Raw genomic sequence first — 18,408 nt, forward strand, 5'->3', positions numbered from 1 at the left:
GGGGGGGGGGGGTTGATCACTGCAGGTACTCCACCGGATTGATACTTTCCTCAATAATGCCCGTAACTGCTGATTAATGAATTCTTCAGTAGTTGGGTTAGGCCAGTTTCAGGATAGTCTGCATTTTTGCTAGATTTACCCCTCATCTATGTCATCGTTAATGATGCCATGCAACTCTGACAGATTTTGTTCCCTCCCCAATCCTTCTGACATAGGTAAACTGCCATATGTGCAAAATCGTGCAAAAATTAAAAGGTGATGGGAAAGTCAAAAGAGCCAAATTTTGCTACACAGTTTTCCCCCAATCCTTTGACATAACTGTGGAAGTAGGACAGTTCTCCTAAGTGTAAAATGATGGAGAAAAAAAGATTGGGAATCGTCCATTTGGATCTGTCTGAGACAATACAAAATGGTTTCACAATAATTTATCCATGTCTTTCAGGAGATGACTTTGTGTTTTAGATTGCTCTTATGCCTGATGTGCTTCATTGAGTTCTTGGATTCACTTCCAAAGTGCTTCTTTTTTCACTCAATTTTCTGTGATGATCTCTCCAAGGTACTTAAATTTGTATACTTTGTTATCTTTGTATTTTATACAAATTTGTGGTGCATCACCAATTGTACTGGTCATTACTTAAGTTTTCTATAACATATTTTTAAGCTAATATGTTCTGCAATTTCTTGTACTTTATCAATTTTGGTCCTAGTAATGTGTATGTCATTTACATTTGTACTCCACTAGGCACAACACAGTGTGTGACACCATCATTTTCTTTGGATTTGGTTCATTTTGATTTATGTACAGGTTTGGGTGTTAGCACAGTGCATTTGTATATGAACTGCATGGCTGGCTCAATAACATAACATATATGCATGAAGTTCAATAAGACATGTAAACTACATATTTTGGGGGTACTCATCCATTTCACATAAACATTTCTGGTATTTATGATGCTAATACATCATTTATCTCATATCTCTTATATTGTATACCATAGATTGGTTAGGAACAACAATTTAAAAAAAGTTTAGAATATGCAACAATGAAAAATAATTAAGTTAAAAAATAATGTATGGAGAGGGATAAGGAAAAAATATATTATGCATTCTAAAGCTCCTTGGACACATTCTGATACCAGAAAACTGCCCATATAAAGTACATAGGACTAACACTGACAGCCAAAAGCTACAATAAGAATTCTTTCTTCTTAATGAGAATTGTTCGTTGAATGAGATTGAGGCAAAACAATTTTCATATCTTTGTTCGATTCTATAGAACACATCACAGTAAAACTTAACAAATAGTTCAGACACAATTAGTAAATATTTTGTTTCAAAAAATGAGCAAATCAGTAATAATGGTTAGTTAGTATGATAAAGATTAGGTTAAGAATACCATACATGGATAATCTTTATTTCAGTCCGAACATGCTAGAAAATTATATCACATGTCATTTTACACTTCATAAAAAATAATCGTCACTTCAAGGTTTCTAGCAAGATCCAAATTCTTCCATCCAAACTTCATATTTTGCAATGTCTCCTGCTGATACACTTTTTTTACATCTTGTTAATGCTTCATCAAAATCCTGCATAGTTACTGGTAGATCAACATCTTCTTTCTTGATTTTCTTAATTTCTTCTGGACTCCTGCCACATATTTTATGCCTCATTGCCATAAGGGCAGCATCCCTGAGAAGAGTACACAAAACATGAATAATTACACAAAGGTTTAATTTACTGCTTCAGGATCAAGTGGGGTGGTTTTTTTAGTAACATTTCATGCATTTTATACTGAGCTCTGAAATCTATAACACATTAGAATCCCTAACTCAGTACCACAACATAGGTGACCTTCTGCCATTTGTGTTTTAATCCTCAGCATCAATTTGCATCTGAGTCAATACTCGAATGTTTGGTACAGCTAAACTGAGCAAGCATTATTTTCTCTGATCTTGCCCACTTCAAGTTTCTATACCATTCTGACAACAGCAATGATTGTCACTGCAAAGCACAACAGATATTTAGTACTGGTTCATAAGCATCATGTGTCAGAAATATCAAGTGCTACAGTCTGATGTGACACCAGTTACTGTTTATTATCACTTATTGTGTTCACTAGAGGCTGTGGGGTGGACAGTGATATATTACAACTGTCCAACTGTACCATTTATTGCTATTTCATTGCATGATATACACCGCAATTTTTCGCCATTTTAATTCCAATGTTTACTGAGCACACAGCTTGCTGAAAAGCTATGATCTCTATCCATTGGCCTGCAATGTCATCTAAGTTGTAACCCATTGAGAATACTTATTATGTGATGAGGAAAAATTCCTTTCACAGTAGATAGAAACTGAAATTGCCAGAGAAATAGTGGAACGTGTTCTTATTTATTTATTCTGATACACATTCCATTTATCCATTATTGTGTGATCACACATGCTTGTGGAATGACTTGAAACTGTTAACTCATTTTGTATGTTTACGTCATTACAGAGTTTAAAATGTAAATTTCAGATATTACCTAAACACAGCCTTTGATTTATAAAATACAGTAACCATCTTTATACCTTACAGGACACAATGTGCTTTATAAGATCTAATTGAAGAAGAAAGAGACAATAAAACAGCAAAGCACAGATAGATATGGAAAATACTCTTACCTGAGTGTATTAAAGAATTTGTCTAGAGAACAAACTTTTTCAAGATGAAACTACTTCAGCTTACTTTTAAATATTCAGTTACTGCCTTGTAGGGATTTAATATGACTTGGAGATGAGTTCAAAATTTTTGTGCTAGTGCATTTTACACATTTTTGCACTAGAGAAAATTCTTCAATTTGCATTGTATGCCACATTTCCTTCTTGTATTATGACGGTGGCAGTACTCATTCATTTATTTCATATTGAGAAGTATTCTGAAGCATGAATGGCATGATCAAAAAGAGATTTTGAGAGGTAGTAGTTAATATCTCTACTTGCTTCAAAGTTTAGGACATGAAATTCTTAGAGGCACTCCACACACCACTCTGACAATCTTTCTCTGGATGATAAAGACTTTTTTCAGTATCAGTGAACTGCCCCCCAAGATGAGTGACTGGAAGTAACCAAAATAAGCAGATTTTGAGACGTTGATGTCTCAAAGTTGGGAGATTATCCTTTTCAAGATTTGAAGGATGTGATGTTCACAGTTAAACCTATTATTCATTAGTATGCCTAATTATTTCAAACAGTATGCCTACTGTATCTGATGGCTCTCAAGTGCAGTGTTAATTTCTTATGGGCTTTCCTGATTAGAATGGAGGTAAATACAATTGGTTTTGATAAGGTTTATTGTCAGGGAATTTACTGTGAGCCAGTTCATAACATCTGCAAGTAATAACATGGCATTAAACTCTAAGCCTGTGGATGTTTTATAGTGTATCACAATGCTCCAAGAAATAGCAGGCGACTGAGGACAGAGTCTTGTAGGGCTCCATAATTTACCATTCCCCATTTGGACTCCAGCCCTCTTAACTACATGTTGATTCCATCTGAGATTATTTTCTCTTGTCTGTCATGTAGGTAGGATTTTAGCCTGTGGCTCAATTGTCCTCTGATTCCATACTGGCATCCGTAATTCATGCTTTATACTGTGCAGAATTTTTCCTCTTTGAAAGTTAAACAAGGCTGCTTGTTGTCTGTCGGACTTATTAACTCTAATTTTTTAGATGATATATGAGAGAATGATGGTTTCATGAAGTAGCTTAAATCATAACTGTGTGCAGTGATTTATTCATATAATTGTCTAATGTGTTACAGAGATAAGTGTGACCTGTTGTTATTTATGAAATGAAATTACTGTATGAACCATCAGCAGTTGGGTCACTGTTACATAAGCTGCCATGCAGCATGATTGACAGTAGTACAGAATATTCAAAGTCTTTCAGTTAATACTATTACTAATATGTTTAACTACTTCATTTAGTATTGTATTAGTGACAGTCTACATTTATAAGCAAGAATATACTGATCATTCATGTAATTTTCTGTGAGTCAACCACTGGCATAAAAACATGATCATAACAGGGATATTACAAATTGCCATCTGTAATGCTGAGGTAAACACAGATGTATGCCACTCATAACATAGTATTGTGATCACTGGCCTGTTTATTTATGTTTCATGATGCGTGTGTTGTTCGGGTGATCTCCAAGATGCCAGTATGTTCTGGTGTATCATTTAACATAATGAAACAAGAAGCTTGATTTATTAGAGAAGATAACACATTTCTCTTACACTATTTTCTAAGGTGAATCCTGTAATGCTGAATGACATAATATGCATTGGTGTCAATGGATAAATTAGCACACACACATGGGTGCTGAGAGATATGAGCAATCATGAATGATGAATTGTGTGCTGTCAAGCACTTTTATCTCCTCCAGCACTGTGTTTCATTTTTCAAGCCATGTCGCATCTGTGATATTCACTGGAAAATCATGTTTGTCAAGTTGCTTCGGTTATCAGCTTCCCTCATTTAAATGGAAGAAAGATGGTCATAATATTCTGCCTTATTAGTGTACTTTGATTTTCAACAAATTGTATTTTACTTACCTACATACATTACTTATGTCTGATCCTGTGTAGCCCTTAAGGCTGTCAGCAACTTTGTTAGTATCTAGAGAGGGATCAACATTTACTCCTTCCAGGCATAGTTTCACCAAGGCAGATCTTGTTTCATCTGAAACAACAGGAAACATCCTGACATCAGTAATGACAATCTGTGTCAAAAAGGGTCCATTACACAAATTTTGTGAAAGAGAAATTGTAAAGGAAGAAACTGCCACATACAAATAATATAGGATTTATTCTGTGTAATGAAGGTGAATTAATTCTCATCAGTAACACAGACTGTGTGGATACACCAAACTCTTTACGACATCCACTGTCTTTAAGTCAGCTTATGGAATGTGCTCAAATCATTGCAGTGGGTTTAAGATACATAACATAGTCTTCACATGTCCAGTAGAACAAACTCTGCATATACTCTGTGTCGTGTAATTTGTTTTTAAAATTATTTTATATGCATTACATCCTCAAGATCATTACATGAATCTTGGAAGAGAGCCTAAAGCTGGATAATTTACTCCTTCCTGTGCGTTGAGTGGTTTGTACAAATGTTAGAAAATGTCATTTTTCACTGTTGTATTATATTTATGAAAGATAGTGCTGTTTCTGTTTCAACTGCTATTGATTAATGCCAACAAACTTCCTTTCATTGTCATTTCCTGTTGCATTTTTCACTATGAATGTACTATTTTTTGCTCCACTAAAATTTTTCTTTTTTGCGATAATGGAGGATGTCCGTGAAGAACTGAGACACGTACTCCAACTCCCAGTATTGGTGTGGTGTACACGTGGTATTATTGTACCGAAATACGTGATTTAGGGGCTTTTAGCTTCTACTGATGGGCGGAAGAATTTTACTGCCTTGGACAATGCAAGCAACTCACGATCCTAAGCACTCCATGTGTTTTGCCACTCTGAAAGCTTCCATGAGAAGAAACTTAGCATCTGCCAGCTGCTGCCAATGCGTTGTTGAAGCACTGCACCTATAGCTGTCTGGCTAGCATTCATGACCATGGCCAGTTGAGCACTGTGCACCAGGTGAGAGAGCAGTGTCGCTTCTGCAAGGCTTCGTTTGGAGTTAATAAAGCCTCTCTCCATTGCATGGACCCAGTTAACAAGAGCCTCTCCCTTCAAGGTAGGAAAAAATGGTTCAAATGGCTCTGAGCACTATGGGACTTAACATCTGTGGTCATCAGTCCCCTAGAACTTAGAACTACTTAAACCTATTCAACTTAAGGACATCACATACATCCATGCCCGAGGCAGGATCCGAACCTGCGACCTTAGCGGTCACGCGGTTCCAGACTGAAGCGCCTAGAACCGCATGGCCAGACTGGCCGGCTTCCAGGTAGGACCACGCAGCACCACAGTCAGAGGTCCCAGCAATGTGGTGGCATTAGGCAGATGGCACCGATAAAAATTTATCATGTCAAGATACTGGCATAAGCCTTTGTGCGTCTGTGGGTGCGGCTTGTTCAACATTCCCTGCACCTTAGCCAGTAGTGGCTCGGAGTAAATGCCCTTGAAATTCAATTTCTGTGGCCCCAAACATAATTTTTGAAGGATTAATGACTATGCCAGCCTCACTCAGCCACTGGAAGATGGTCGTTACGTGGCAGTAATGGCATTCAGATGACTTCAAATAGTCGAGGATGTCAGTGCTGTACATAAAATACCACAAATATGCCTCGTAAAGTGCCATCCAGTAAATGCTGCTATGTTTGGGCAGTATTCTGTAGACCGAACGACAAGTATAAGCTTTCAAAAAGAATGAAGGGCATTATAATTACTGTTTTCTGAATGTCTTCAGGTGCCACAGGGATCTGCATGAACACCTTCGTGCAGTTAATTTTGCTAAGTATAACAGAGCCCACCAAGGCGTCGCTACAATTCTACAGGTGTGGTTTGAGGTATCGGTCTGGCACCGTCTGTGCATTCAATGTAGGTAGTCTCCTCATGGGACCACAAATTATCCTTCTTTGGCACAAAGTGCAAGGCAGAGTACCATTGGCTGCATGATGGACGAACAAAGCACTGTCACAACATGGCCTCGAACTCAGCCTTTACTGCAGCAAGTCACTCAGGTGCAAGTCGATGTGGACAGCATGAGGTTGGTGGTCCACATGTAGTAATAATGTGGTGGACTGCTGAATGTTCAACATGCCTCAGTGCACAAGGGAGGCAAGTGCGTTCTGGAAATTTGTCCAGTATGTGTGCATATGGTCTGGGTAACTTCACTATTCAACACTGAACGAGGCAGCCAGCTGTTACTGTCCCACTATTTTCAAATTTGTTGTCAAATCAGCAGGGCACTTGTAATGTCAGCTAATATGTTGTTGTGACCAAGGAAATTCGCACCCAGGATTCGTCTGTTGACATCAGCCACATCAAACAAACAGGGAAAGGTGCGACACAGTCCAGGATACAAAGTTCTGTGACAAGTGCTGTACATTTTTATTGTTGAGTTGTTTGCCACCATAAGAGATTGTCTAGGCCTTCCGGCAAGCTGTTAGCATAAATCAAGGGGAAAGTGACAGATTGGAACCCATGCAGATGAGGTACTTCACGCTGCTAGGCCATTTCATTATGAGGAGATGCCTGGATATTGCACTGCAGCTGGGTGAACCTAGGCACATTTGCAGTTGGTATTTGGGTGCAGGCACGGAGGCCGACACTTTGAAGCTTTGTAGCTAAAGCAGGAATGATACCAGCAGTGCCCACTCAGCTGATGCTCTAATGTTGTCGGCTTACCACCAGAATGGCTGGTACACGATGCTGGTGGTGGGAGCCAGATCGGCGGTATTGAAATCTGTGCCACTATGGGGACTGCTGCTCTCTGTTTGTGAGTGTGCCAACCGGTCGACCTGTGTGCTGCCACCTCTGCGGCCAGGTCTCGAACTGGGCAGGGATGGTTGGCATCTTTACCGTTAACTACAGGAGACACGTATCACCACAAAGTCAAATTTGCAGGCACGGCGACAGCATTGTAGGCTGCTACAGCGGTGATATTGGGTGTTGTTGCCGGTGCGTCACACACCCTACCAGCCGAGTCCATGACAGTGTCCAGCTGCATTTCTGTTTGTGCAGCAATGGCTGCTTGCACTTGTGCTGGAAGGCTGCGCATCCAGACAGCACACAATAGCAAGTCTAGGACCGTGTCGGACTGTGCGAGGCTCTGCAAATGGCGCAGGAACTGAGATGGCCTCCTGTCATTGCACTCCTGTTGGCGCAGCAACTGATTCAGCCGTTGTTCCCGCAATGATGAAATTCACCTTATTAACTGCTCCGTTAGTCGCTTATATGAAGACTATGTCGGCGTGGTGCTGATATCCCACACTTTGGCTGCATAGTCTTGATCTAGCTGGCTCATGACATATTCAAATTTGGCACGGTCACAGGTGATGTTGTTGCACAGGAAAACCGCCTCCACTTGGCTGAACCACATGATTGGGCCACGGGGCCAAATGGATGGCAGCCTAACCAAAACAGACATCCTGTGCTATCTGCCACTCCCGTAAACTTGTTCTCCAGTCTCTGGTTGCGCACTAGCAGCTCATGTATTATCTGTTGTACACTGTCTATTGTTTTTTGCAGTTCTTCCAAAGCTGTAACCTTGGTTTAGCGCCTAGTTCACGACGGTTTGTTCGTGAACTCACTCTTCATACGCGAGGACGAAAGTGTTGATCACTTGTGGTTCTGCATCACTCATACTGATGAAAGTTCATCACCACTTATTTAGCGTAGCGATCATGTTGGGGCCACCAGTGAAGCGGGAACGTGTGGGTATCGCCGCTTACATGCCAATTGTAGAGTGATCCGACTTTACTGACACACCCACGCACTTTGTTCGTCGTTGTGGTAACAGGAATTGATAAGTAACTTTCCAAAAATTATTTTGCCAAATGAGTAAATGAACAAGTGACAAAAATGAAATTGGTTCGCAATGCCCACTAAACGCCGATCGCGATAATTGTCTTTGAATAACAGTTCCTCTCGAACACCGACTCCAGACGTTGTACCCTCCTAGGTGACGAGCGTGTCGTCCGATTGTGTGAGGGCAGGAGTATAGTGGAAGCATGTCCGGAACAAAACGAACCTTTTTCTCGTGATCCTGGGGGTGTTGTGTGTTTCGCAGACATGATGAAGCAAAGGTGAATACCAAGGGAGAGTGAAAAACAAAGATCCGTATGAGTCTGTGGGGAGCTCGCGTTTGCTCGACCCTCCTCGTCCGCGGAATGAAATTACAGAATCTCGATATTCGCGTCTGTACTGAACGACAGCTCAGCTCGCACTGCCGTTGCTTCTTCTGCTGACTCGCGTGCGTGTGTGCCACTTGGGACGGACGTGACAGCTCTGGTCCTTTCACGCATTTTTCCGCCACCGCTTCCACAGACGCACCTGGAGCAATATTAGTTTCTGTTTTATTCACAGTGTTTAGTTTCATTTTTGTTTCCACGTATTTCTTCGAAGAAGTGAATTGTACCTTTGTATTTTACTTTCCAGACTAGTGTTTACTATCTTAAGTTATTTTGTATAAATCTTAGTGCATTATCTTTGTGGGAGCCAACATTCTAGTGTAGTTTCCCCCTCATAAGCACTACAGTTATGTGGTTCAATTTGGATCTCGTGAACACTGGAGACAGTTCTCGCATAGTCACTGTCTGGTAATCTCAGCAGAGGGATGTGTGTGTGTGTGGGAGGGGGGGGGGGGGGGGGTTGAAATTCATATTAGGGGGACTTCCGGTAACATCATCTCGATTCTCTGCTATGACAGCACGTCGCAGGTGTCGCCACCGGCGCCAACCTTGTGTAAATGCTCTGAAAAGCTAATCATTTGCATATCACAGCATCTTCTTCCTGTCGGTTAAATTTCGCGTCTGTAGCACGTCATCTTCGTGGTGTAGCAGTTTTAATGGCTCTGAGCACTATGCGACTTAACATCTGTGGTCATCAGTCGCCTAGAACTTAGAACTAATTAAACCTAACTAACCTGAGGACATCACACACGTCCATGCCCGAGGCAGGATTCGAACCTGCGACCGTAGCAGTCGCGCGGTTCCGGACTGAGCGCCGAGAACCGCGAGACCACCGCGGCCGGATAGCAATTTTAATGGCCAGTAGTGTAATAACGGACTTGAAACCTGTGGCTGGCTGTGAGCCAGCTGTATAAGTTGTATAATCCAATGGGTTAATGGGGACCTCCATTTAGGAGCTTTTGACAGAAATGGATTCAATTTTATTACATCTTTTCACTCATTGTGTATATATTTCTGCATTGAACTGTGTTGCTTCTTGCCACTGAAAATGTTTTGTAATATCAGTGACAGAGTTCGTAGTTATCGTGCCAGATATTATAATTAGAAAAAATATTCTACATCGAAGTGCATATTTGTATATCGGATTGTGGGCTGTAGTGTGAAGACATTTTCACTGATCTGAATACTACTGCATTTAGCAAACTCTAGTTATACAGGATTCAGTAGTAGATCAACTTATGGAAGCGTGTGTGTGTGTGTGTTATTTGCTTTCAAATTTTCGCTGGTGTGGAAGGATGAGATGATTGTAGTGCATTGATTTCTGCTAAAATGTATTGTCAGGAGTCCCTGTTAAGGGTGTCCGTTACTGTGACTACAAAAGATACTTAGTGGCAAGAAGCAACACTATGAAAAGCAGAAATACATACTCATTTCATGACAAGATGTAATAAAGCTGCCGGCCGCGGTGGTCTCGCGGTTCTAGGCGCGCAGTCCGGAACCGTGCGACTGCTACGGTCGCAGGTTCGAATCCTGCCTCGGGCATGGATGTGTGTGATGTCCTTAGGTTAGTTAGGTTTAAGTAGTTCTAAGTTCTAGGGGACTAATGACCACAGCAGTTGAGTCCCATAGTGCTCAGAGCCATTTGAACCATTTGTAATAAAGCTGACTACCAGTTATGTCAAAAGCTGGTAACATGGAGTATTCCATTAAAACTATAAAAATGGATGCAATTCAAAGTAAAGCAGAATACGAGGAATTAACTTGTAATACCTTTAAAATGAGCCGTGCACACACAGCAGGGCCGACGCAAGGCACATGCAAAACGTGCGGCCACATGGGGCGGCACTTTCTGAGGGGCGGCAAATCTGTCGCCCCCACCCCCTTTTTTATTTTAGGACAAACTCAACATTCGTGCCCAAGAGGGGATTCGAAACCAAATCTCGTAGGGAGCGGCTTCGGGAACTGTGGCATGGCGCCTGGACTAACTGCTGGCCGCCCCTGTTAAACAGGGGCAGGGAGGAGAACTAATTTCTTCCTCGCCACTGTGGCAGCACCGTCGTGTTTACGCCGGAAGAACAGAGAGGGGGAAGCAGTCTGGCGCACACTCCAGTATTCTTGTGAGTGGAGGGCTGCAAGCCTCCAACGCACCGTGTGTTTACTCACAACTAATTTTGCAGAAGACGAAATCTAACTTGGAAAATGCGAATGCAATGTTCGATACTGCGGTTACATGTTAAGCCTGAAGCAATTTTGCTAAGCCCTTCAGTGGCAGTTTCCGAGTGTTTTATTCTTCCCACATTATGGAAAAAGATGGTTGAACATTACTGCAGTCAAACATGTCCAACACCTACAATGGCTAGAAGTATTCTGAATGGGTAAATACGGTGCGAGTAATTACAAGGGATAAAGACATTGCTAATAAGCGTGGAATAAGTTGGGTTTTGACGTATTTTTGAAAATTTTTGCTATCCGTTTCTGAGTGATAGTGGGGCATTTTTGAGACATGAAACACCTGTCTCCGACTGCATGAACAACAATTAAACTCTGACCGGCACTTTTGTTTGACGATACTACTCGCACACTATCACTTTGCCAACATTTATTTACTGTATAATGCGTGTGAATCCATATTTCATATTAGTAAACTACTGGTCGCTTTTGTTCTGATGAAAACCTGAGAAAGTATGGTCTTTTAGCAACAATGCCCTCTCGTCCGCACAAAACAAAATGTTAATTTTGACACGTTCTAAAACGAAAATCCATAGACAGAACATTGCATCTAAGGGTTTCCTTGTTAGCTTTGAAGCTCATTTCTATTTGACAAAAATTGTGCAGTTTTCGCAAAGTTCGTATTTCTTTCTGTTGTTCGTAATGACATAGAAATTGCTGCCTTATAATACATTTATCCATATCATCGGTCACAAACTTATTATGAGCTTCTTGCTTCTTGGCGCTAGTTTAACTGTAGTCTCGCTGTACCTCGTCACGTGACCTAGTTCCTGGCAATGCCGCGTCACCATTTCCCCTTTCCAGGCAATAGGTATTGTTGCGTTGTCTACAACGAAACCTACAGAAGTCGTTTCGCTAGTTGGCCGAGAGAGTCAAGATTGGTCACAAGCACTTTCATTGCATTTCGTAAGAACACAAGAATCGGTGCGCCCGAATTTCTTGCAACTTGGGACTTAATAGATAAGTGCTTGTCATATAACGTACAATTAGTATTGTGCAAGCACGTTACTCATAAGTTAGAACTTTTCTCCTCCAAGTTCGCAGAATAGGAAAATTTATTTTTCTTATGATCTGTTACTTCAAAAATTGGCAAGTCGGCAAATAAGCACGCATCGTCCCAATAGCTAGAATGAAAATAAAGCTAAGCAAAGTGAAGTTATACAGCGATGACTAATTTGTTACCCCTTATTCCATAATCAGACACGAAAGAAGTGACACATGGAAATTACGATAGATGTCGAGTGTCAATTCTTTGAAATGAACAACCGCAGTGCAGTGAGTTAATATATTTCGACTAGCATTAGTACCCATCGATGCCCGGGAGTGTATTTATTGCATTATTATGTTACTCCATCTCATTCTTCCTCTCTCCATTGTCTTCCGCCCCACTCTTTGACCGTTTCACCTACGTCTGTAGTGAAATTCGGCCTGAAATTCAATTTCACGTACTCAAATCTTATGACTTCATCTCCTTAACAGTGTATCCTACAGTAATATAATTTTCCCTTTACGTGCAGTGGAAATCAGGAAATTGTCTGCGAAGTGTGTTGCAAATAAAGTTAGTACACTGACATCAACAGTTAGTTTCACGCAATCGTTATTTACAGGCTGGATCGAAACATGTCCGACTGTAGAAAAAGACTGTCTGGCAGTGAACATAGGAAAAGACGGGCGCTGAAGGAAGATGACGATAAGAAGCAAAATGATGCATTACACCGATATTTCAAGACAAAGAGATAACGACCTAGCAGTGGCGAGGATGGAAAAATAGATCCTGAAAGTACAGAAATTAGTGGAGCTAATGCAGCTACATCTTTATCTTCAGGACATGACCAGAAAGTTGACGAACACAGTACTGCGACCACCGCATACAATAGCAATGCTGACGATGGGCCATCCACAACATGTTCAAAAGGCCTCGTCTGGACTCAAGACCTGCTTTGTGACGAAAGTTCAGAGATTGAAACATCAGGCAGAACTGAAATTAGGGGACCCGATTCTGAAATACCGGAGGAACATCAGCTAAGGAACTCACCACCGGAGAAGGGATTGAAGGCGAGCCTAAACTGGAAGACACAATTGACTCAGATCCCTGAAGATGGCCGGAAATTATTACCGACTGCATTCGAACTACTTTGGTCATGCGAGGTCCTCCAGATCGCATTAAGGAAACTGAAGAATGTCCTAAAAACGAGGACAATCGGCGTTTCAGCCCTGTTCACTACAGCTATTCTTTGAAGAATTTAGAAGAAGCAGACTGACATTGGTTGGTGTACTCAAACAGCAAGGGTGCTGTGTTCTGCTTTTGTTGCAAACTTTTTTCGTCATCTACAGTAAAAATTGCAAAGAACGGTGTAAGCGACTGGCGGCACCTTGCTTCGTATCTCGAAAGTCACGGGAAGTCTACCGAGCATTTGAATTCTCATAAAAAGTGGATCGTGCTTTCCAAGGGACCGAAAACGTCACGAACTGTCGACGCCCATCATCAAAGGCTTCTGAATACTGAAAGCGAACATTGGAAAAATGTTATTGAGCGCTTAATAGCAATAATTCATTTTATGGATCGGCAATGTCTACCTTCGAGAGGAAGCAGAGATACACTCTTTCAGCCTGACAACGGAAACTTCTTGAAAGCCGTTGAATTATTCGGAAAGTTCGACACTGTGATGATGGAGCACCTGCACAGAACAAAGCAAGGTGAGAACAAGGGTCATCATTATCTTGGAAAAGAAACACAGAATGAAATAATTCATCTTATTGGATCATCTATAACCAACAACATTCTATTAATGATGAAATCTACAAAGTATTACTGTATAATTCTGGACTGCACACCAAATATTTCAAAAGTTGAGCAGATGAGAGTTGTGGTACGTTTCGTCCAGGAGACAAGACTCGACGGGGTATACGATGTCCTGACAGCCTGGAGACAAAGTGTAGAAAGCTCGCAGCGATTTTGCAAGGTCATGAGTCAAGCGACATTGATGTACTGGAGTTGAGGGACGAACGAAAAGTGTTTTCAACATTGTTGAAACCTGGAATAGGTCCAAAAGAGACTCTGAAGTTTATAGGAATACATAATTTTTGCCCTAATGGTAACATTGCTCTGAAAAGTTTTCTAACAGTCGGAGTAACAGTTGCGAGTGGAGAGAGGAATTTCTCAAAACCGAAATTAATAAAGACATACCACCGATCAACGATGAGCCAAACTCGTTTGAATGATCTTGCAACAATATCGATTGAGCACGAACTTGCAGAGGACTTAAAATACACAGATCGTGTAAAAGAGTTTGCACAAGCAAAAGCCAGGAAGGTTCGATATGTCTAGCGTTTTTTAAAATTTTTATATTATGATCAGTGTCTTGGTCATTTACTGTGTTGTTTTTTATTTTGTTCAACATTAAATAGTTATTGTAAATATTTTTGTTCAAACCAAATTATCGTTAAATTTTAAATATATTTTGTTTTCCGCTGAATACATTATCTGTTCACAACCATTGAAAAATGTTTATTTACGTTAATTGTAAGTTCTTGCAACGCGGAATTAGCTGAGTGGTCTAGGCGCTGCAGACATGGACTGTGCGGCTGGCCCCGGCGGAGGTTCGAGCCCTCCCTCTGGTATGGGTGTGTGTGTTTGTCCTTAGGATAATTTAGGTTAAGTAGTGTGTAAGCTTAGGGACTGATGACCTTAGCAGTTAAGTACCATAAGATTTCACACACATTTGAACATTTTTGTAAATTCACAAGCCTTATTAAAATTAGCTAGATTTCTTCAATGTGGTTTGATTCCATTTTTGAGCTGTTGCCCAGCGACTGTTTTGTACAAATCTGTAGAGAATGTCACCAATCAGTCTCAATTTTTCTTTTTATTTTCCAGATCTACATAGATTTCGGGCACAGTGTGGCTATTCTCAGTGCTTTGAGTTATGTTTACACCTATACAGCCATTCTGAACGTCAACATGAGGATTTAGATGTAAGCACATATTAAAAGCTTTGAGACTGGCTACTCAGTGGCGGAAACCTTGGTAGATCTGAAAAGTAAAAACAAAAATTGCGATTGATTGCTGACTTTTTCTACAGATTTATTTAAATAAAATTCCACAAACGTTTTGTAAAAAAAAACGGGTGGAGGGGCGGGGGGGGGGGGGGCAATTTAGCAGCTCGCACGGGGCGGCACTTGGGCTTGCGCCGGCCCTGACACACAGGTTAGTAAGCAGGAACAAATTTACATGAGTACTTACTACACTATGCAATGAAACAGTTTCTATTTTAGTCCTACATGAATCAAAAACAAACATGAAATCAATTACTCCACATAATATTATGGATGAATGCAAAAATAAAGAAGAATATAAGCACATATTCTCTTGAATAAATTGTCCAAATTTTCTGAAACTGTATTCGTTTGTTTGTCTGTAGATGCACAGAACATCTACCGATTTCTGTCATATTCAGAATTCTTTTTCATTTTATATTAGAGTGTATTTGCAAAGTGGACGAGTGTCAAGGATTCTAGAACTAAGAATGCTTTCCCCTACTGCCTGGACCAGAATATAGTACGCAAGACAAACATTATGCACCATTCTGTTTTTGGCTACAGACTAGCCATGAGTATTCCTTTAGCCAATCCAATTGAAACTCTTTCTTGTCTACCCTCTGTCCACTCTGGATATTCATAATTCGACGTGGTTCTGAGGACTGTGTCAGATGTTCATACTTTTCCTCATCACTAAGTGATTTTCAGGTCAGGTAATGTATGTACTAGCCACTCCCTCTAGCACTGGGTCGGGCTCTGTTAATAGCAGCCAACAACAAACTACGGCTTGTTTACCAAGTAGAGAATCGTGCACCATGAAATCAACAACTTACCAACAACTAAACTAACTCTGCGGAGCTGCTCTACAGGGTTATTTAAAAATAGTCAATAATCCTTTTAAGGGGTTAAAATAATACTCGTCAGCTCCGAAATCCCGAAAAAAATCAGCTGCACAAAAGTTACACATCTGCTAACCTACTTGACCAAAATGTATGAAACAGCTGATGTTTTGCGCGATTTGGAAGTAGGTCCGATAGTAAAAGTTGTTCTTATAGATGTGTACTTTAACCTGTAAAAGATTATTTACCGATTTTAGGTAAATAATAGAGTATAAAACTATGAAATTCAGAGCAGTTGCAGGCGTGCGAAGAAAGCTAGTTTAAAAAGAATTACAAACCGAAGAAACCCGATGATTTATGTTGTATTACATTATTTACGCCGGCCTTTGTGACCGAGCGGTTCTAGGCGCTACAGTCTGCAACCGCGCGACCGCTACGGTCACAGGTTGGAATCCTGCCTCGGGCATGGATGTGTGCGATTTCCTTAGCTTAGTCAGGTTTAAGTAGTTCTAAGTTCTAGGGGACTGATGACCACAGCAGTTAAGTCCCATAGTGCTCAGAGCCATTTGAACCATTTGGAACATTATTTACATTAAGTATGACTTCACGCGGTCCCTTGTAGGGCAGGCAGGGAGGAACGAATGCTCAGACTCGTGGCCACAGTCAGCCACATCACACCTATCGAAAGATCAACCAACTCAACCGAGTAAAAAGTCACAAACCCGACTAATCGCGTTTGTATGAATTTTATATAAAACATACAAAATAATCAGAAGGATGTACCTGATGAACTTTTGTGTCGACAATAAGAAGTAGCTGACACTGTTTTCGGGTAATATTGGTTCATTTTCGCGCGATTTGGCCTCTTCTTCTTCTCTTTAAAAAAAAAGAAGAAGGAAAGCACTTATTGTTTACTGCACACTACTCTCTCAAGTACCACGCGGGACCCCGTCGCGGGTGAGCGTGCGGCGGTAGCACTTGGCCGTCGCTGTTGTGCATCGCCAATGAGTAGCGTGCGAATTAAAGACTCGTTATGTCGTTATCAGGAGAAAGAAAACTGGCGTTCTACGAATCGGAGCGTGGAATGTCAGATCCTTTAATCGGGCAGGTAGGTTAGAAAATTTAAAAAGGGAAATGGATAGGTTAAATTTAGATATAGTGGGAATTAGTGAAGTTCGGTGGCAGGAGGAACAAGACTTCTGGTCAGGTGACTGCAGGGTTATAAATACAAAATCAAATAGAGGTAATGCAGGAGTAGGTTTAATAATGAATAGGAAAATAGGAATGCGGGTAAGCTACTACAAACAGCATAGTGAACGCATTATTGTGGCCAAGATAGATACGAAGCCCACGCCTACTACAGTAGTACAAGTTTATATGCCAACTAGCTCTGCAGATGAGGAAGAAATTCAAGAAATGTATGATCAGATAAAAGAAATTATTCAGATGGTGAAGGGAGATGAAAATTTAATAGTAATGGGTGACTGGAATTCGGTAGTAGGAAAAGGGAGAGAAGGAAACGTAGTAGGTGAATATGGACTGGGGCAAAGAAATGAAAGAGGAAGCCGCCTGGTAGAATTTTGCACAGAGCACAACTTAATCATAGGTAACACTTGGTTCAAGAATCATAAAAGAAGGCTGTATACATGGAAGAAGCCTGGATATACTAAAAGGTATCAGATAGATTATATAATGGTAAGACAGAGATTTGGGAACCAGGTTTTAAATTGTAAGACATTTCCAGGGGCAGATGTGGACTCTGACCACAATCTATTGGTTATGACCTATAGATTAAAACTAAAGAAACTGCAAAAAGGCGGGAATTTAAGAAGATGGGACATGGATAAACTAAAAGAACCAGAGGTTGTACAGAGTTTCAGGGAGAGCATAACGGAGGAATTGACAGGAATGGGGGAAAGAAATACAGTACAAGAAGAATGGGTAGCTTTGAGGGATGAAGTAGTGAAGGCACCAGAGGATCAAGTAGGTAAAAAGATGAGGGCTAGTAGAAATCCTTGGGTAACAGAAGAAATATTGAATTTAATTGATGAAAGGAGAAAATATAAAAATGCAATAAATGTAGCAGGCAAAATGGAATACAAACGTCTCAAAAATGAGATCGACAGGAAGTGCAGAATGGCTAAGCAGGGATGGCTAGAGGACAAATGTAAGGATGTAGAGGCTTATCTCACTAGGGGTAAGATACACTCCTGGAAATTGAAATAAGAACACCGTGAATTCATTGTCCCAGGAAGGGGAAACTTTATTGACACATTCCTGGGGTCAGATACATCACATGATCACACTGACAGAACCACAGGCACATAGACACAGGCAACAGAGCATGCACAATGTCGGCACTAGTACAGTGTATATCCACCTTTCGCAGCAATGCAGGCTGCTATTCTCCCATGGAGACGATCGTAGAGAT

General features: G+C 40.8%; 1 protein-coding gene across 3 annotated transcripts in view; it reads right to left on the bottom strand.

Moving 5' to 3' along the window:
* Positions 1 to 988: 988 nt before the first annotated feature.
* Positions 989 to 18,408, bottom strand: part of LOC126297437 (katanin p60 ATPase-containing subunit A-like 1) — a 223,111-nt gene continuing 205,691 nt past the window's right edge. Inside the window, exons 8-9 of one of the 3 annotated variants that reach the window (XM_049988279.1) lie at positions 4,601 to 4,727; positions 989 to 1,692 (exon numbers count right to left, since the gene is read on the bottom strand). In XM_049988279.1, the coding sequence (XP_049844236.1) occupies positions 1,494 to 1,692; positions 4,601 to 4,727 (326 nt within the window). In that variant the 3' untranslated portion in view covers positions 989 to 1,493. The remainder of the gene's footprint in view (positions 1,693 to 4,600; positions 4,728 to 18,408) is intronic. The other 2 variants (XM_049988280.1, XM_049988281.1) reach the window with 2 other exon arrangements.

Source organism: Schistocerca gregaria, chromosome X (genome assembly GCF_023897955.1).
Source record: "Schistocerca gregaria isolate iqSchGreg1 chromosome X, iqSchGreg1.2, whole genome shotgun sequence".
NCBI classification, from domain to species: domain Eukaryota; kingdom Metazoa; phylum Arthropoda; class Insecta; order Orthoptera; family Acrididae; genus Schistocerca; species Schistocerca gregaria.